This window comes from Oncorhynchus nerka, linkage group LG7 (genome assembly GCF_034236695.1).
Source record: "Oncorhynchus nerka isolate Pitt River linkage group LG7, Oner_Uvic_2.0, whole genome shotgun sequence".
NCBI classification, from domain to species: Eukaryota; Metazoa; Chordata; class Actinopteri; order Salmoniformes; family Salmonidae; genus Oncorhynchus; species Oncorhynchus nerka.
The window spans coordinates 46,238,285-46,259,238 of NC_088402.1; the positions used below are offsets into that span (position 1 = coordinate 46,238,285).

General features: G+C 45.8%; 1 protein-coding gene across 2 annotated transcripts in view; it reads left to right on the top strand.

Moving 5' to 3' along the window:
- LOC115131800 (histone-lysine N-methyltransferase 2B-like) overlaps window positions 1–20,954 on the top strand; it is an 83,174-nt gene that overhangs the window by 21,436 nt on the left and 40,784 nt on the right. Inside the window, exons 5-19 of one of the 2 annotated variants that reach the window (XM_029663803.2) lie at window positions 2,345–2,425; window positions 5,234–5,390; window positions 5,537–5,771; window positions 5,952–6,013; window positions 6,663–6,917; window positions 7,242–7,357; window positions 8,121–8,228; window positions 8,416–8,529; window positions 8,786–8,932; window positions 9,014–9,106; window positions 9,356–9,473; window positions 13,787–13,900; window positions 14,381–14,565; window positions 14,764–14,868; window positions 19,172–19,282. In XM_029663803.2, the coding sequence (XP_029519663.2) occupies window positions 2,345–2,425; window positions 5,234–5,390; window positions 5,537–5,771; window positions 5,952–6,013; window positions 6,663–6,917; window positions 7,242–7,357; window positions 8,121–8,228; window positions 8,416–8,529; window positions 8,786–8,932; window positions 9,014–9,106; window positions 9,356–9,473; window positions 13,787–13,900; window positions 14,381–14,565; window positions 14,764–14,868; window positions 19,172–19,282 (2,001 nt within the window). The remainder of the gene's footprint in view (window positions 1–2,344; window positions 2,426–5,233; window positions 5,391–5,536; window positions 5,772–5,951; window positions 6,014–6,662; window positions 6,918–7,241; window positions 7,358–8,120; window positions 8,229–8,415; window positions 8,530–8,785; window positions 8,933–9,013; window positions 9,107–9,355; window positions 9,474–13,786; window positions 13,901–14,380; window positions 14,566–14,763; window positions 14,869–19,171; window positions 19,283–20,954) is intronic. The other variant, XM_029663804.2, reaches the window with a different exon arrangement.

Sequence of the window (20,954 nt, forward strand, 5' to 3'; positions counted from 1 at the left end):
TAAGTACTGCAGTGCATCTCTTTCTCATGGACTGCACCAGATTTGCCAGTTCTTGCTGTGAGATTCCACCATGGTCCAGGAACTATAGGGTCATGCTATAGGGTACATTTCTTGGGGGAATGGCCCTAGCCCTCACTGTCCGATCCAACCGGTCTCGGACATGCTCAATGGGATTGAGATCCTGGCTCTTCGCTGGCCATGGCAGAACACTGACATTCCTGTCTTGCAGGAAATCACTCACAGAACGAGCAGTATGGCTGGTGGCATTGTCATGCTATAGGGTCATGTCAGGATGAGCCTGCAGGAAGGGTACCACATGAGGGAGGAGGATGTCTTCCCTGTAACGCACAGCATTGAGATTGCCTGCAATGACAACAAGCTCAGTCCGAAGATGCTGTGACACACCGCCTCAGACCATTACGGACCCTCCACCTCCAAATCGATCCCGCTCCAGAGTACAGGCCTCGGTGTAACGCTCATTCCTTCGACGATAATCACGAATCCGACCATCATCCCTGGTGACACAAAACCGTGACTTGTCAGTGAAGAGCACTTTTTTTCCAGTCCTGTCTGGTCCATCTACGGTGGGTTTGTGCCCATAGGTGACTTTGTTGTCGGTGGTGTCTGCCTTTACAACAGGCCTTAGAAGCCCTCAGTCCAGCCTCTCTCAGCCTATTGCGGACAGTCTGAACACTGATGATGGGATTGTGCGTTCCTGGTGTAACTTGGGCAGTTGTTGTTGCCGTCCTGTACCTGTCCCGCAGGTGTGATGTTTGGATGTACCGATCCTATGCAGGTGTTGTTACTAGAGGTCGACCGATTATGATTTTCCAACACCGATACTGAATTATTGGAGGGCCAAAAAAGCCGATACCGATTAATCGGCCAATTTATTTTATTTATTTATGATTATTATTATTTATTTTTTGTAATAATGACAATTACAACAATACTGAATGAACACTTATTTTAACTTTAATATAATACATCAATAAAATCAATTTAGCCTCAAGTAAATAATGAAACACAATTTGGTTTAAATAATGCAAAAACAAGGTGTTGGAGAAGAAAGTAAAAGTGCAATATGTGCTACGTAAGAAAGCTAACGTTTCAGTTCCTTGCTCAGAACATAAGAACATATGAAAGCTGGTGGTTCCTTTTAACATGAGTCTTCAATATTCCCAGGTAAGAAGTTTTAGATTGTAGTTATTATAGTAATTTTTTAAAATCAAAATGCTCCCTGGTATGATGTTCTTAAAACAATTCCATATAGCTTAGCAGTACCCCCTCCTCCCCCGGAGTGAGTACATGCAACTTATTACGTGACTTGTTAAGCACATTCTTACTGTTGAACTTATTTAGGTTTGCCAAAACAAAGGGGTTGACGACTTATTGATTCAAGACATGATTCAAGCTTTTCCCCAAAAAAATTGTTGTAAAGATTGTAAAAAATAACTCCACTTTGACATTATAGGGTTGTGTGTGTAGGCCAGTGACAAATTTAATTTTAATCAATAAAAAATTCCCCCTGTAACTACAAAGTGGAAAAAGTCAAGGTGTGTGAACTTTCTGAAGGCACTGTAGAATCATGAGAAGCGCTGCGGCTACTCTCTGTTTATCATATATGCCAAGTCACTTTAACTATACATTTGTGTACATACTACCTCAATTGGGCCGACCAACCAGTGCTCCCGCACTTTGGCTAACCCGGGCTATCTGCCTTGTCTCGCCCACCACCCGCCAACCCCTCTTTTACGCTACTGCTACTCTCTGTTCATCATATATGCATAGTCACTTTAACCATATATTTTATTTATTTATTTTATCTTTATTTAACTAGGCAAGTCAGTTAAGAACAAATTCTTATTTTCAATGAAGGCCTAGGAACAGTGGGTTTAACTACCTGTTCAGGGGCAGAACGACAGATTTGTACCTTGTCAGCTCGGGGATTTGAACTTGCAACCTTTCGGTTACTAGTCCAACACTAACCACAAGGCTGCCCTGCCGCCCCACATTATGTACATCTAAATGTACATACCACCTTAATCAGCCTGACTAACCGGTGTCTGTATGTAGCCTCGCGACTGTATATAGCCTGTCATTTTACTGTTTTATTTCTTTACCTACCTATTGTTTACCTAATACCTTTTTTGCACTATTGGTTAGAGCCTGTAAGTAAGCATTTCACTGGCGCATGTGACAAACTTTAATTTGATTTGACATATCGTATCAGCGCCTAAGTATCGTGAGCTCCCCGGGAATTCCCAGCCTACGTTATTAGTCTGTTTTACTGCTATGGCACTGAAAGGTAATAGTTTAATTGTTACACCCTTGTCTCTTTCAGCCCCTGTCTGGATCGGTAAAGCTTTGTCCCAGAGATTTAGGGGGGAGGAGGAGGAGGAAGAGGAGGCAAGGCTCTGCTCAGGTAGCCTATGTTTCCTGACCCTGGCTGTGTTTTTGTGGGGGGTTTTCTAGCCGCCTGTGTCGGTCTCTGTTTGATGCTTATGTATTGTTGATGTTTATAGTACAGTGTTTTATTTTTAATTGAATCCACATTTTACCAGGTAAGTTGACTGAACACATTCTCATTTACAGCAACGACCTGGGTAATAGTTACAGGGGAGATGAATGAGCCAATTTGACCCACACGACTTAAGTATAATGGCGCCGGTGTGGATGGCCGCAGTTTTATTGGTTCTTAACCAACCGTGCTATTTTGTTCGTTTTTTTTCGCTTTGTTTAACTTATTTTGTACATAATGTTGCTGCTACCGTCTCTTATGACCGAAATGAGCTTCTGGACATCAGAACAACGATTAGTCACCTCGAATTGAATGAATAATTTTTCCTTAATGAGCCGGATGGGAAGGATATACTCCAAACACCCGTACAGCCTGTCATTCGCTGGAGAAAGAAAGCGAGATCTCGCGGAAAGAGATCTGGGTGCCAGGTGAGGACCAGGCGACGAGTGGCTTATCTGCCTTTGACATCTGTACTGTTAGTTATCGTTCAATCGCTGGAAAATAAATGGGACGAACTGAAAGCACGTATATCCTACCAACGGGAGATTAATAACTGTAATATCTTATGTTTCACCGAGTCGTGTGCTGAAGGACGACATTAATAACTTGCAGCTGGCGGGTTAAACACTATGCTGTTCTATCGACAGGATAGAACAGCAGCCTCTGGTAAGACATGGGGCGGGGGCCTTTGCATATTTGTAAACAGCAGCTGTTGCACTATATCTAAGGAAGTCTCAAGGTTTTGCTCGCCTGAGGTAGTATCTCATGATAAGCTGTAGACCACACTATCTACCTAGAGTTTATCTGTATTTTTTTGTGGCGGTCTACATACTACCACAGACCGACGCTGGCACTAAGAATGCACTCAATATTCCGCCATAAGCAAACAGGAAAACGCACATCCAGAGGTGGCGATCCTAATGGCCGGAGACTTTAATGCAGGGAAACTTAATTCCGTTTTACCTAATTTCTATCAGCATGTTAAATGTGCAAACAGAGGGGAAAAAACTGAACCACCTTTACTCCACACACAGAGATGTGTACAAAGCTCGCCCTCCATTTGGCAAATCTGACCATAATTCTATCCTCCTGATTCCAAGCAAAAATGAAAGCAGGACGCACCAGTGACTCGGGTCTATAAAAAAGTGGTCAGATGAAGCAGATGCTAAACTACAGGACTGTTTTGCTAGCACAGACTAGAATATGTCCTGGGATTCTTCCGATGGCATTGAGTACACCACCTCAGTCACTGGCTTCATCAATACGTGCATCAATGACGTCGTCCCCACTGATTGTACATACATACCCCAACCAGAAGCCATGGATTTACAGGCAACATTCGCACTGAGCTAAAGGGTAAAGCTGCTGCTTTCAAGGAGCGGGACTCTAACCCGGAAGCTTATAAGAAATCCTGCTATGCCCTCTGTTGAACCATCAAACAGGCAAAGCGTCAATACAGGACTAAGATCGAATTGTACTACACCGGCTCCGATGCACGTCGGATGTGGCAGGGCTTGCAAACTATTAGACTACAAAGGGAAGCACAGCCGAGAGCTGACCTGTGACACGAGCCTAACAGACGAGCTAAATAACTTCTATGCTGGCTTCGAGGCAAGTAACAATGAAACATGCATGAGAGCATCAGCTTTTCCGGGAAACAGTGTGATCACTATCTCCACAGTCGATGTGAGTAAGACCTTTAAACACGTCAACATTCACACTATTTGTGCCCTCAAAGCTCATCACTAAGCTAAGGACCCTGGGACTAAACACATCCTGGACTTCCTGATGGGCCGCCCCCAGGTGGTAAGGGTAGGTAACAACACATCCGCCACACTGATCCTCACCACTAGGGCCCCTTGGGTGCGTGCTCAGTCCCTTCCTGTACTCCCTGTTCACTCATGACTGCAGGGCCAGGCACGACTCCAACACCATCATAAAGTTTGCTGATGACACAGCAGTGGTAGGCCTGATCATCGACAATGATGAGACAGCCTAAAGGGAGGAGGTCAGAGACCTGGCCGTGTGGTGCAAGGACAACAACCTCTCCCTCAACGTGATCAAGACGACGGAGATGATTGTGGACTTCAGGAAAAGGAGGACCGAGCACATCCCCATTCTCATCGACGGGGCTGTAGTGGAGCAGTTTGAGAGCTTCATGGTCCTTAGCGTCCACAAACTAACATGGCCCAAGCACACCATGACAGTTGTGAAGAGGGCACTACAAAATTTGGCATGGGTCCTCAGATCTTCAAATGGTTTTAGAGCTGCACCATCAAGAGCATCCTGACGGGTTATGTCACTGCCTGGTATGGCAACTGCTCGGCCTCCGACCGCAAGGCACTACAGAGGGTAGTGCGCACAGCCCAGTACATCGCCGGTGCCAAGCTTCCTGCCATCCACGACCTCTATACCAGGTGGTGTCAGAGGAAGGTCCTAGTCCAGCCACCCTAGTCATAGACTGTTCTCTCTGCTACCGCACGGCAAGTGGTACCGGCGTGCCAAGTCTAGGTCTAAAAGGCTTCTAAACAGCTTCTACTCCCAAGCCATAAGGCTCCTAAACATCTAATCAAATGGCTACCCAGACTATTTGCATTGGACCCCTCCCTCTCTTGAATTAGGCTTAGGCCATTTGTGCTGTGGCTGTGTTTAGGGTGGCATTTCATTACAATAGTTTAATTATAATTTATGAAAATGTTCCTGTTCCCATAGGACCAACTCCCTGGCGGCCCACGCATCAAGCACGTCTGTCGGGCAGCAGCGGTGGCGTTGGGGCAACCCCGTGCCATGGTGCCTGACGATATCCCCAGGCTTAGCGCTCTGCCCCTCCATGAGCGAGAGGGCATCATCACTTCACCAGCTGTAGAAGGTAACCTTTGTTTATGAAGCACGCTGATAAGAACGGTCTTTGGTTTCTTGATTTTAGCTTTGTCGATTCAGGTAGGTCACTGCGCTAACGTCACATATGTTTGCAAAGTCATTTAAGGTCATTTTTGGATCTCGCTCTGATTTTAGACATTGCGGATGACCCCTCTGACTGCACGGTCAAGCACAAGATGACAAGACAGAAGCACAAGTACAGCAAGCAGCGGAAGTTCAAGAGGAACTATAGCGAGGTTGGTCCTGGGGGCCGCGCCACCCGCTGTGGGACCTGCCAGGGCTGCCTGCATGAGCGTGACTGCAGCACCTGCTTCAACTGCCTGGACAAGCCCAAGTTTGGAGGGCCCAACACCAGACGCCAGTGCTGTGTGTAAGTGACTGTGCCTAGAATTGTGGCCGTTGCTTTCACTTTTCATCCACTCATGAACACACACACTCAGGCGCGCACACAGTTTTTAATTTCTATAATCGGCTCTAGTTGTCTTGTGTACAAACTGAACTTGGCACCTATTTTTAGATGGTGATGATAAATATGTCCCTGTGCCACCAGGTTAAAACGATGTGTTCGGATTGAGGCAAGGAAAGTAAAGCGCGGCATCAAGCCATTCACAGGTTTGTTGTGTTCTAATGTTTAATACGTCTATTTATAATATTTTGCATTTGTAATTTAGCATTCTTCTTAAGATAGCTAGGTGAGACCACAACACAATCGTATCAAGTACGTTTCCCCTCAAAGTATTTATCAGCAATGTCAGTGCTGGTAGGAAAATACAAGTGCCTTTTTCTTGGGAGGGGGGCATTCGGGGTGCCGTGAGTTATTTAAGATACTCTTCAAGAGGTAGGGTTTCAGATGTTTTCGGAAGATGGGCAGGGACTCCGCTGTCCTGACTTTAGGGGGAAGCTTGTTCCACCATTGGGGTGCCTGGACAGAGAAGAGCTTTGACTGGGCTGAGCGGGAGCTGCCTTCCCGTAGGGGTGGGAGGGCCAAGAGACCAGAGATGGTGGAATGGAGTGCTCGGGTTGAGAGAGCCTAAAGTTGAGGGGCAGTTGCCCTTGCTGCTCTGTAGGCAAGCACCAAGGTCTTGAAGAGGGTGGAATCATTTACTAATGATTAACGCCACTTGTTTGTTTTTGCTGTTACTACCAAAAACATTGACACAGTTAAACGAAAGCCACACTAGACACTGGCCTGCCTCATGGCCCAAATATTCAGGCATTTTTTTTTTTTAGCTTTACCACTGGGCTTCTTTTTGTCGTGCAGTCCTTTCAAGGCGGCGGCGCCAGACGTCAGCTAATGGCCTTCAGTCCAACAATGATGAGGCGTCGGCGTCCTGGGGAGATGCAGAGGAGATGTCGGCCCCTGCAACCCTTGGAGACTGCCCGAGGCCTTCCACCAGGAAGCAGCCGAGGCGGAACGTGACGCCACGCTCCTACAGCAGCCTGCTGAAGTCTGACTCGGACGAGGACACAGGCGGAGAAGGCATGGTAAAGAATCCTGACGCTCCCAGCAGCCAAGGTATGGATGAAAGTATAGGTCGATGCACATTCTGGCTTCTCCTTTTGAGTTGGAACACAACAAGATCCATTGAACGCCGTCCTTGAAATGTAGTTATGTGACAGGTAGAGTTGAAGGATGTAAAGCCATTAGCCAAGCAGATAAGAAGATTAGTGGTGGATGTTGAAGTCCATAGTTATTGAGATTAAGGATGACAGTGATTGAAAGTAGAAGTGCAGGTCAGAAATTCCAAAATACATTTTTTTGAGTCGTTTCAGGATTTTGGTTTGAGTGGAGACTTTGTTATTCTTTTTTATGCTTTAAAACCCCTTTGTTCTCTGACAGATGCTGCACCCTCTGGCCTCCTAGCTCCTGAGGATGGCCCAGTGCCCAGTGAATTTGTAAGGCACCGCAGACCTGGAACACCCAAAGGACTGCTGGGCCGATGCAGAGCCGACAAGGTAATGACTCGTATAACTCGTATGTTCTCATGTTGGAAAAGCTTACCCCTTTCACATTCATCCCTGATGCATGCATTTGACCTTAAAAACTGCTCCTCTGGAATCTTCCTTCATGTTTTTCTGGAACTTATTCAAATATTTTATAGTCCATAGATGCCTTGACTCTTTCCATGTTTCTCTTGACTGGCATGATGATTTCATGATTTCTTTCTCGCTCTCTCTAACAATGTTGACTACTGTTGGTGATTGGACCTCTTTCTTTTCCTCTGAGACTTGGCATGCCTTAACTGATCAGGCTTTTCTAACCCTCTCTTAACTCTTCTCCTTCACTTCTCTTAACACTTTATTCTCAAAGCCAAAGGTGGTTTTGGTGGGTCTTCTTCTCCATCTTTCCTCTGCCTTGGCCCGCCGCTTAGCATGTGACCGTGGTCGTGCTGTAACGCTGGTCCCCCACTCAATGGCTTAAGCAGCCCCCCTTCACATGCACAGGGGGGTGACTCAGAGGAGCTCCACCCTCTGTTGGTTACAGAGGGCCACATAACAAGGAGCCCCAGCCAGCCCTGCCCTCCCAGGATCCCACTGCTGCGGTTACGGCGGCGCCTGCAGGTGCAGCTGCAGCGACTGCCCCAGTGTGTGGTGCAGTTGGTCATGCAGAGGGACGATGAGTCGGATTACGAGTCTTCGCAGGAAGAGGAGATGACTGTTGTTAAAGAGGGAGAGCAACAATCTCAGAATTGATCCCCACTATGTCCTTCATTCCCAGAATGCTGTGGAAAACACGTCAACAAACATCCTCACTGCGCTAACCAACAGACTCCCCCAAAAGGGCCACTTGAAGACCGGGACGCACAGGATCCGCGTGGACTTTAAGGTGTGTATCTCTCTTTCACTGCATCTCCCTCCCATATAAACTTTCTTAAAAATGTGAAATGGTTTATTTTCTTATTAACTCATTGCCAACTGTCTTTCTCCTTTCTTAGTCTCTCATATACTCTTAATGAACGACTGCAAAATCAAAGTTTATTAACTCCCACTAACTTGTTGTGTTCCTCTCCCAGGAGGACTGTGCCATCCAGAACGTGTGGTTGATGGGCGGTCTGAGTATTCTCACCTCCGTCCCCGTCACCCCTCAGCCTGTCTGTCTGCTCTGTGCCAGCAATGGACACCATGAGGTAATAATGGAAAGGAATCCACAGATTATTCAGTGCCTATGTTTGCAGTATTATTATTCGAATGATCATATTTCATTGTAGATAAGTATTAGTCTGACCGTTTTGAGGGAAACAAATGAACTAGGAAGCACACAGGAGACTCCATAGTTTACTGAATAGCTACACTGGGTTGTATGTAAAAACAGTAGGTTTAGTGCAATATGTGTTCTCCTGATTTTGAGAGTTGACTGCCTTCTACTTTTCCACCTTGCCTCAGATGATCTACTGCCAGGTGTGCTGTGAACCCTTCCACAGCTTCTGCCTCTGGCCCGAAGAGCGCCCCCAGGAGAAGAACAAGGAGAACTGGTGCTGCCGCCGCTGCAAGTTCTGCCACGTGTGCGGCCGTAAGAGCAAGAACAACAAGGTGTGTATGGTCAGCAGGATCTGAGGTGTTTTTTTTTCGACCCCCACTTTCACATTTTAAGCGTACTATTACTTCCTTTAGCCTGTGTTGCAGTGCAGGAGGTGTCAGAACTGCTACCACCCCTCCTGTCTGGGACCCACTTACCCAAAGCCCATCAACTGTAAGATGCCCTGGGTAAGTACCCGGAATTTAACATCTATTACTGCTTAGCTTCTCTTCTCCCCATTCTGACTGTTTTTTACTGTACTGTGGGTCAATACCATACAATGCAAGTGTATTGTCCAGTTTGCATAAGTGCCTTGCTCAAGGGCACAACAATAGTGGATTCATTTCCCACCTTTCTTCGCCCGGCCTGGGAGCAACCAGCGACCTTAAAGTTCTGGTCCATCTCTCTAACTTCTGGGATACTTGCCCCTGTCCCAGGTGTGTATGACGTGTATCCGGTGTAAGAGCTGTGGCGTGACCCCAGGGAAGACCTGGGACATGGCCTGGAACCACGAGCAGGACCTCTGTCCCGACTGCAGCACCCTCCACAGCAAAGGTAGGACCTCAGTGAGTCACACAGAGACACATCACAAGTCAACCAAGGCAAGGTATACACAAACTCCAGGAACAGGCCAAGAAGAGAGGGATGGGAGCAGTTGCTTAGATGGACTGATACTTTGTCAGCATCTTACCATCATTTAGGACTGGCCCCAATCAGTCCACTTGTTGATTGTTAGGTTGATAGGCTGTTGGTTGACCAAGATTTATTTTCTTTTTCGAGCAGCAGCAAATATGTTTATTTTATTTCTATGGCACACCAGACACCGATCTTATTCGCGCCCATCTCAGTGAACTAATCCATTGTGGAGGCCGAGACTAATCCATTGCGGATTGCACAGACCAAGAAGGGGAGTGTGACTAAGATGCACAATCCACATCTCTCTCCTGAATGCTCTCTTTCCCGACAATTTGTGCACATTCATTGTTTCATAACTTAATCGTTTGATTGTTAGTCTATCAATTCCCCATTACATATATCACCAGTAGTAGTACATTTACTGTTTATTCCTATAATTTCTAATCTACAATGTTTGTTTATGGTCATTTCTGTTAATGTGTTCAATATATTATTATTCTAGTCTTTTACCGTTCTGATTGTTGTGAACACATTGTTTGCAGACGCACAACCTATGCTTCTGAGAAACACGTTTTGGTTTATTTCATACCATTTACGGGTTTTGGGAATTCAGTTATCGTCTTTTGTTTGGAGAGCTCCTGTCAATTTTGAGTAAAAACTCAACGTACCAAGTTGCGAACCATTTTATTTCGGCCCTTCGCGATATCGGCATCGAACACGTCTCCCTCCCGAGGAGAAAGGGGGTGACCTTGACAATTTTAAATCCAGAGGCCGTCTGGATCTTAAATTTAAAGAACCTTGTCCCCTTCAGTCTCAACGTAGACTTTGATCTGAAGCCATTCTTGTGACTATTGGGTTTTTGCTATCTATTGTAAATAACATTTGTAGGCCTATTTAGCCAAATTGTGTCTGATCATATCTTATCCATTTATACTTTTTATGTTTTATTTAGATTTCCAGATGATTTCATTAAATTAAGCCACTGTGTGAAAAGACACCTGTGTGTCCTTTCAAAATATTTCAACTAGTGACTCGCAGTGTTTGTCATTATACACTGATGAAGACAGCGTGGCTGTTGAAACGTTGGTTAATAAATTATTGCATCTGAGCTCCTAGAGTGTGCGGCGCTCCTTTTCTTTTTAAGAGTAAGGACCCACAACTGATTACGAATAGTATGTGTGTGGGTCTGTGTGTAATGTATTTACACACTGCACTGTATGTGGATTCTTGTGTTACCGTCAGTGTGTTGAACGTGGAACGAGGAACGAGGGAGGGCATGATTTGTTGTTTTGAAAGTGTATTAGAAAGTTTCTTAGGAGCTAGCTAACTTTTGAGTTTGGCTCACACGAAGCAGCATCACTCTGTCTAGTGATCCTTCCGACCAAGGCCGGGTCTGAGGAACTATTTTGCATAGCAGCCAGCTGGCTGCCTATCAAGGTTTTCTTGACGGCTTGAATGCAACCCGTGATGCCGTTACCCATTGTGCCTGGGACTGCGGATTATCCCGGGTTTGTGGCTGTCAAGATCCCCGCAGTTTGAAAACAAAGCAATCTTCCCTCTGACCTCCCTTGTCTGGAGCTGCGAGGATAAACAGAGTAACCTAAGTGTTTTTAATACTGGTGGATTCAACTAATAAAAGAAGGGACGACTTGACCAGAGGTCCAGGACCTGAAGAACAGTTTGTAGTTCTCCCATGGTCAGCTCAATAGAAACAGGAGAATGGCAAGATGACAACAATCTACAGTGCCTTGCGAAAGTATTCGGCCCCCTTGAACTTTGCGACCTTTTGCCACATTTCAGGCTTCAACCATAAAGATATAAAACTGTATTTGTTTGTGAAGAATCAACCACAAGTGGGACACAATCATGAAGTGGAACAACATTTATTGGATATTTCAAACTTTTTTAACAAATCAAAAACTGAAAAATTGGGCGTGCAAATATCCTACATCAAATAACTTCACAGGTCTTCATTGCAAAGGGTTTAAACACGGTTTCCCATGCATAATTAATGAACATGCACTTGTGGAACGGTCGTTAAGACCTAACAGCTTACAGACGGTAGGCATTTAAGGTCACAGTTATGAAAACTTAGGACACTAAAGAGGCCTTTCTACTGACTCTGGAAAACGCCAAAAGAAAGGTGCCCAGGGTCCCTGCTCATCTGCGTGAACGTGCCTTAGGCATGCTGCAAGGAGGCATGAGGACTGCAGATGCGCGCAAGTGTAGGCATATAAATGTGCCCATTTGTGGATCTGATAGTATTTCTGATTGGCTTGACGGACCACCACTAATGAGCTGTGGTGCTTCTCAAAGTAATGTTTTCTTCACCTCAAACAGTAAAGCAAGCAGTCTGTTTTTACATCCATTGATTGACAATAGGAAAGATTTTTTTCAATACATTGAGAAACTATCTGATGACCTCTTATCCCTTGTGCAAATTTCCTACATCTGTGTCTGTCCCAAGAAACTGAAGGCCCAGAATCTTTTTTTACAATGTTGCAAGTTTGTATGGACCCAAGTTGTTAGTTGATACAAAATCAAATGAAATCAATTTCGTCAACCACCGCTGAATTGCAGTGTCAAATTCAAATTAAATCACTAAAAATATTTAATTTTCATGAAATCACAAGTGCAATATAGCAAAACACAGTGTAGCTTGTTGTTACTCCACCTGGCGTGTCAGATTTCAATAAAGCTTTTCGCCGAAAGCAAACCAAACGCTTATGTAAGCACATCTCTCTCAGTAGGAAAAATATTACAAACAGCTAGCAGCCAAGTAGATTGGTCACAAAAGTCATAAAAGCAATAAATTAAATCGCTTACCTTTTGATGATCTTCGGATGTTTGCACCCACGACACTCCCAGTTACACAAATGTTCCTTTTGTTCCATAAAGATTATTTTTATATTCAAAATACCTCCCATTTGGTTGGTGTGTTGTGTTCAGTAATCCACAGGCTCGAGCGGTCACGACATCGCAGACGAAAATTCCAAATAGTATCCATAATGTTCGTAGAAACATTTCAAATGTTTTTTTATAGTCAATCCTCAGGTTGTTTTTTACAATATATAATTGATGATATATCAACTGGGAATGTAGCTTCTTCAATAGGAGTGAGAGCGAGAGAGAGAGAGAAAATGGCTGCTCCAAGCTGTTGAGCGTACAAAACGCTGCTGGCACCCAGCCATCCACTGATGCGATGTGATCTTTCTCGCTCATTTTTTCAGAAATAAAGCCTGAAACTATGTCTAAAGACTGTTCACACTATGTGGAAGCCATAGGAAAAGGAATCTGGTTGATATCCCTTTAAATGGAGAGAAGGCAGGCTATGGAACATGGAGCTTTCAAAATAGAGGCCACTTCCTGGTTGGATTTTCCTCAGGTTTTCGCCTGCAATATCAGTTCTGTTCTACTTGCAGACAATATTTTGGAAACTTTAGTGTTTTCTATCCTAATCTGACAATTATATGCATATTCTAGATTCTGAGCCTGAGAAATAGGCAGTTTAATTTGGGCATGTTTTTCATCCAAACATCAAAATACTGCCCCCTACACTCAAGAGGTTAACAAGAAATTTGGAGTGGTTGAAAAATGACTTTTAATGACTCCAACATCAGTGCTTGTAAACTTCCGACTTCAACTGTATATTCCTCCTACAGATAATCATTAACTTCTGGTGTAGAAACCATACCATGGCACTCAATAGGGCTCCCGAATGGCACAGCGGTCTAAGGCACCGCATCTCAGTGTAAGAGGTGTCATTACAGACCCTGGTTCGATTCCAGGCTGTCACACATCCGGCCTTGATTGGCAGTTCCATAGGGCGGCACACAATTGGCCCAGCGTCGTCCGGATTTGGCCAGGCTGTCATTGTAAATAAGAATTTGTTCTTGCATAGTTAAATAAAGGTTACAATTTCAATTGATTACCTGATAATTAAGACTCGAACATATCAATACTTATGTAAATGTTATTTTTCAGTTTTTTTTTTATATATGTTTGCAAACTTTTTTTTGCTTTTTCTTAAAAAAAAAAATTTTTAGAATAAGGCTGTTTATGTAACAATGTGGAAAAAGTCAAGTGGTCTTAATACTTTCCGAATGCACTGTATAGGTTGATTTTATTTAAACAGGGTGCCTGTTTTTTTTGCTTTTTTCAATTGGTCGAAAGAACCATTAATCATTGATTACTTTAGTACATCTGATTTTGTTTCTTATTTGTTTTACAAGGGAACTTCTGCACCATATGCTCCAAGTGTTACGAGGAGAACGACCACAACAGCCAGATGATGGAGTGCTCCATGTGTAGCCACTGGGTGCATTCTAAATGTGAAGGACTCTCTGGTGAGTGACACTAATGTTTCAGCGTTAACTGTCTTTATCAAGGGGATGTACAACAGGGGTGGCCAACACTCATTAGTGTTACTGGGTATGCAGGCTTTTGCTCTAGCCCTATACAAACACACCTAATCCAGCTAATCAAGGTTCCAAGGAGCATCTCATTGGTAGAATCAGGTGTGTTGGATATAAGAGCTGGAACCAAATCCTGCAAGAGGGTAGTTCTCCAGGCGAAGGGGTGACCACTCCTATTAATAACAGTATGTGTAGGGGAAGATGCCACCTCAACTATTTAATTTTATTTAACCTTTATTCAATTAGGCAAGTCAGTTAAAAACAAATTATTATTTACAATGACTGCATATACTGGCCTAAACGGCCTGGACGACGCTGGGCCAATTGTTCAGGCAGGCCCTAACTTAAGGGCCTATCCCACTATAAACCCACTCCATTATATGGAAATTATGCTTCTCTTCTGTCTCCCAGATGACCTGTATGAGATCATGTCTAGCCTGCCAGAGAGCGTAGTATATTCCTGTACACGCTGCAGCCAATCACAGCCCATATTCTGGAAGGAGGCGCTGAAGGAAAGGCTGAGGGCGGGGCTAGAGAATGTGCTGACCAACCTCCTCTCTGACTCCTCCGCCCAGCACCTGATAACCTGCAGAGAGGTAATGTCTGCCGCCATCACAGTAAAGACGTCACGAGTCAGATACTCGTAAAATGTTCTCTCACTTTCATAACATGGCTCTTCTCTAAATCCAAAATCAACTTTTACACGTTTAGACTGTCTTATGGATTGTATATCCCTGACCCTCTGACGGCGGTCTCCATTTTACTGTACCATGCTGTTCTTTTGTTTTCTGCAGTGTGAGGAATCTACGGAACTAAATGCTTTCAGGGACCAACAGCATCCCATCTGCGACCTACATGCCGTGGGTCAAAAATGTACAGGCGGCCAGTACACTTCACTGGTGAGAGACCCCAGTCCTTTATAAACATTTGAATTATGTCACGTGAAAACTATTAAGACATTACATTTAAGTCATTTAGCAGACGCTCTTATCCAGAGCGACTTACAAATTGGTGCATTCACCTTATGACCTCCAGTGGAACAGTAGTGCATCTAAATCTTTTCAGGGGGGGGTGAGAGGGATTACTTTATCCTATCCTAGGTATTCCTTAAAGAGGTGGGGTTTCAGGTGTCTCCGGAAGGTGGTGATTGACTCCGCTGTCCTGGCGTCGTGAGGGATTTGTTCCACCATTGGGGGCCAGAGCAGCGAACAGTTTTGACTGGGCTGAGCGGGAACTGTACTTCCTCAGTGGTAGGGAGGCGAGCAGGCCAGAGGTGGATGAACGCAGTGCCCTTGTTTGGGTGTAGGGCCTGATCAGAGCCTGGAGGTACTGAGGTGCCGTTCCCCTCACAGCTCCGTAGGCAAGCACCATGGTCTTGTAGCGGATGCGAGCTTCAACTGGAAGCCAGTGGAGGGAGCGGAGGAGCGGGGTGACGTGAGAGAACTTGGGAAGGTTGAACACCAGACGGGCTGCGGCGTTCTGGATGAGTTGTAGGGGTTTAATGGCACAGGCAGGGAGCCCAGCCAACAGCGAGTTGCAGTAATCCAGACGGGAGATGACAAGTGCCTGGATTAGGACCTGCGCCGCTTCCTGTGTGAGGCAGGGTCGTACTCTGCGGATGTTGTAGAGCATGAACCTACAGGAACGGGCCACCGCCTTGATGTTAGTTGAGAAGACAGGGTGTTGTCCAGGATCACGCCAAGGTTCTTAGCGCTCTGGGAGGAGGACACAATGGAGTTGTCAACCGTGATGGCGAGATCATGGAACGGGCAGTCCTTCCCGGGAGGAAGAGCAGCTCCGTCTTGCCGAGTTCAGCTTGAGGTGGTGATCCGTCATCCACACGGATATGTCTGCCAGACATGCAGAGATGCGATTCGCCACCTGGTCATCAGAAGGGGAAAGGAGAAGATTAATTGTGTGTCGTCTGCATAGCAATGATAGGAGAGACCATGTGAGGTTATGACAGAGCCAAGTGACTTGGTGTATAGCGAGAATAGGAGAGGGCCTAGAACAGAGCCCTGGGGACACCAGTGGTGAGAGCACGTGGTGTGGAGACGGATTCTCGCCACGCCACCTGGTAGGAGCGACCTGTCAGGTAGGACGCAATCAAGCGTGGGCCGCGCCGGAGATGCCCAACTCGGAGAGGGTGGAGAGGAGGATCTGATGGTTCACAGTATCGAAGGCAGCCGATAGGTCTAGAAGGATGAGAGCAGAGGAGAGAGAGTTAGCTTTAGCAGTGCGGAGCGCCTCCGTGATACAGAGAAGAGCAGTCTCAGTTGAATGACTAGTCTTGAAACCTGACTGATTTGGATCAAGAAGGTCATTCTGAGAGAGATAGCGGGAGAGCTGGCCAAGGACGGCACGTTCAAGAGTTTTGGAGAGAAAAGAAAGAAGGGATACTGGTCTGTAGTTGTTGACATCGGAGGGATCGAGTGTAGGTTTTTCAGAAGGGTGCAACTCTCGCTCTCTTGAAGACGGAAGGGACGTAGCCAGCGGTCAGGGATGAGTTGATGAGCGAGGTGAGGTAAGGGAGGAGGTCTCCGGAAATGGTCTGGAGAAGAGAGGAGGGGATAGGGTCAAGCGGGCAGGTTGTTGGGCGGCCGGCCGTCACAAGACGCGAGATTTCATCTGGAGAGAGGGGAGAAAGAGGTCAGAGCACAGGGTAGGGCAGTGTGAGCAGAACCAGCGGTGTCGTTTGACTTAGCAAACGAGGATCGGATGTCGTCGACCTTCTTTTCAAAATGGTTGACGAAGTCATCTGCAGAGAGGGAGGAGGGGGAGGGGGAGGAGGATTCAGGAGGGAGGAGAAGGTTGCAAAGAGCTTCCTAGGGTTAGAGGCAGATGCTTGGAATTTAGAGTGGTAGAAAGTGGCTTTAGCAGCAGAGAGAGAGAGGAAAAAAATGTAGAGAGGAGGGAGTGAAAGGATGTCAGGTCCGCAGGGAGGCGAGTTTTCCTCCATTTCCGCTCGGCTGCCCGGAGCCCTGTTCTGTGAGCTCGCAATGAGTCGTCGAGCCACGGAGCGGGAGGGAGGACCGAGCCGGCCTGGAGGATAGGGGACATAGAGAGTCAAAGGATGCAGAAAGGGAGGAGAGGAGGGTTGAGGAGGCAGAATCAGGAGATAGGTTGGAGAAGGTTTGAGCAGAGGAAGAGATGATAGGATGGAAGAGGAGAGAGTAGCGGGGAGAGAGCGAAGGTTGGGACGGCGCGATACCATCCGAGTAGGGGCAGTGTGGGAAGTGTTGGATGAGAGCGAGAGGGAAAAGGATACAAGGTAGTGGTCGGAGACTTGGAGGGGAGTTGCAACGAGGTTAGTGGAAGAACAGCATCTAGTAAAGATGAGGTCGAGCGTATTTCCTGCCTTGTGAGTAGGGGGAAGGTGAGAGGGTGAGGTCAAAAGGAGAGGAGTGGAAAGAAGGAGGCAGAGAGGAATGAGTCAAAGGTAGGCGTGGGGAGGTTAAAGTCGCCCAGAACTGTGAGAGGTGAGCCGTCCTCAGGAAAGGAGCTTATCAAGGCATCAAGCTCATTGATGAACTCTCCGAGGGAACCTGGAGGGCGATAAATGATAAGGATGTTAAGCTTGAAAGGGCTGGTAACTGTGACAGCATGGAATTCAAAGGAGGCGATAGACAGATGGGTAAGGGGAGAAAGAGAATGACCACTTGGGAGAGATGAGGATCCCGGTGCCACCACCCCGCTGACCAGAAGCTCTCGGGGTGTGCGAGAACACGTGGGCAGACGAAGAGAGCAGTAGGAGTAGCAGTGTTGTCTGTGGTGATCCATGTTTCCGTCAGTGCCAAGAAGTCGAGGGACTGGAGGGAGACATAGGCGGAGATGAACTCTGCCTTGTTGGCCGCAGATCGGCAGTTCCAGAGGCTACCGGAGACCTGGAACTCCACGTGGGTCGTGCGCGCTGGGACCACCAGATTAGGGTGGCCGCGGCCACGCGGTGTGGAAGCGTTTGTATGGTCTGTGCAGAGAGGAGAGAACAGGGATAGACAGACACATAGTTGACAGGCTACACAGAGAGCTACGCTAATGCAAAGGAGATTGGAATGACAAGTGGACTACACGTCACGAGTGTTCAGAGAGTTAAGCTTACGTAGCAAGAATCTTATTGACTAAAATGATTAAAATGATACAGTACTGCTGAAGTAGGCTAGCTGGCAGAGGCTGCGTTGTTGACTAAGTAGGCTAGTTGGCATTGGCTGCGTTGTTGACACTACACTAATCAAGTCGTTCCGTTGAGTGTAATAGTTTCTACTGTGCTGCTATTCGGGGCTAGCTGGCTAGCTAGCAGTGTTGATTACGTTACGTTGCGTTAAAAGAACGACAATAGCTGGCTAACTAACCTAGGAAATCGCTCTAGACTACACAATTATCTTTGATACAAAGACGGCTATGTAGCTAGCTATGTAGCTAGCTACGATCAAACAAATCAAGCCGTTGTACTGTAATGAAATGAAATGAAAAATGTGATACTACCTGTGGAGCGAGCGAAATGCGACCCAGTTGTTGAGTGCAGAAGTTCTGTTCGGTAGACGTTGGCTAGCTGTTGGCTAGCTAGCAGAGTCTCCTATGTTAAGGACGACATAAAACTACACACTCTAAACTACACAATTATCTTGGAGTACGAAGACAGCAAAGACAACTATGTAGCTAGCTAACACTACACTAATCAAGTCGTTCAGTTGAGTGTAATAGTTGTGCTGCTAATCGGTAGACGGTGGACTAGCTAACGGTGGACGTTAGCTAGCTGGCTAGCTGCAGGGCAGTGTAGACTGCGTTAGGACGACGAAATACGATAATTACGCAATTATCTATGATACAAAGACGGCTGTGTAGCTAGCTAAGAAGAAATTGCTAAGATTAGACAAATCAAACCGTTGTACTATAATGAAATGTAATGAAATGTAATACTACCTGCGGACCGAGTGCAGATGCGACCGCTCGCTCCAACCCGGAGCTAGCGGTTGTTGATTTTGCTGTCATGGCATCAATGTTCCACTGTGACTCATGTAGCTCTTTTCAGACCACAATCTGATCACTTTATATACATTTTGGTCATTTAGCAGATGCTCTTATAGATGTTCTAATGGGAGGGAAGACTCCACACAGTAAATTTAATCTCACATATATTGTAACAACACTACATCTGTCTCCCAAACTTGACACCTGTTTTTCCTGCTCTTGTCTACCAATCAGAAATCATTCCATGAGGATGTTGTCATGGTGATGAGGAAGGGGCTAAAGGAGGAGGAGTCTCTCCCTGAGGACCTGAGGCCCACCTGTTTGGCCAGGTCTCACTACCTGAAGGTTAGTAGAAAGACCTTTCCTCCATTAATGCTATAGACATTTGTTATGGGCCATACTGTGCCGTATCATTATATTGTTTGTTTGCATATTTACTCTATTATAGTCTGCATAAAATAAAAGGTATTTTATTAATTGCCTCGATTAATAAAACATAATAAAATAACTCTAAAATAATATTTTTGTGTATGAACCCCTTATTGCCTCTCTTTAACGATGTATAAAGATCACACACTGAGTGCATTCGGAAAGTATTCAGACCCCTTCCCCTTTTCAAAATGTTACTTTACAGCCTTATTCTAAAATGTATTAAATACATTTACAATACCCCATAATGACAAAGCGAAAACAGGTTTTTAGATTTTTAAAAATTTACCTAAGTAAACAGACCCTTTGCTATGAGACTCAAAATTGAGCTCAGGTGCATCCTGTTTCCATTGATCATTCCATTGATCATCATGATGTTCCTACAACTTTATTGGTGTCCACCTGTGATAAATTCAATTGATTGGACATGATTTGGAAGGCACACCTGTCTATGTAAGGTCCCACAGTTGACAGTGCATGTCAGAGCAAAAAACCAAGCCATGAGGTCGGACGAATTGTCCGTAAAGCTCAGAGACAGGATCGTGTCGCGGCACAGATCTGGGAGGGTACCAAAAATGTCTGCAGCATTGAAGGTCCCCAAGAATACAGTGGCCTCTATCATTCTTAAATGGAAGAAGTTTGGCAACACCAACGCTCTTCCTAGAGCTGGCTACCTGGCCAAACTGAGCAATTGGGGGAGAAGGGCCTACAAGATCAAGATCCCGAAGGTCACACTGACAGAGCTCCAGAGTTCCTCTGTGGAGATGGGAGAACCTTCCAGATGGACAACCATCTCTGCAGCACTCCACCAATCAGGCCTTTATTGTGGTGTGGGCAGACGGAAGCCACTCCTCAGTAAAAGGCACATGACATCCTGCATGGAGTTTGCCAAAAGGCACCTAAAGGACTGACCGTGAGAAACAAGATTCTCTGGTCTGATGAAACCAAGATTCAACTCTTTGGCCTGAATGCAAAGGGTCACGTCTGGAGGAAACCTGGCGCCATCCCTTCGGTGAAGCATGGTGGTGGCAGCAGCATGCTGTGGGGATGTTTATCAGCGGCAGGGACTAGGAGACCAGTTAAGTACAGAGCAATCCTTGATGAAAACCTTCTCCAGAGCGCTCAGGACCTCAGACTGGGGCGAAGGTTCACCTTCCAACAGGATAACAACCCTAAGTACACAGCCAATACAATGTAGGAGTGGCTTCGGGACAAGTCTCTGAATGTCCTTGCGTAGCGTAGCCAGAGCCCGGACTTGAACCCGATTGAACATCTCTGGAGAGACCTGAAAATGCAGCGATGTTCCCCAGCCAACCTGACATGGCTTGAGAGGATCTGGGATAAATTCCTCAAATACAGGTGTGCCAAGCTTATAGTGTCATAACCAAGAAAGGGGGATACCTAGTCAGTTGTGCAACTGAGTGCATTCAACTGAAATGTGTCTTCCGCATTTAACTCAACCCCTCTCAATCAAAGAAGACTCAAAGGCTGTAATCTCCGCCAAAGGTGCTTCAACAAAGTACTGAGTAAAGGGTCTGAATACTTATGTAAATGTGATATTTAAGTTTTTTAAATTATATAGTTATTA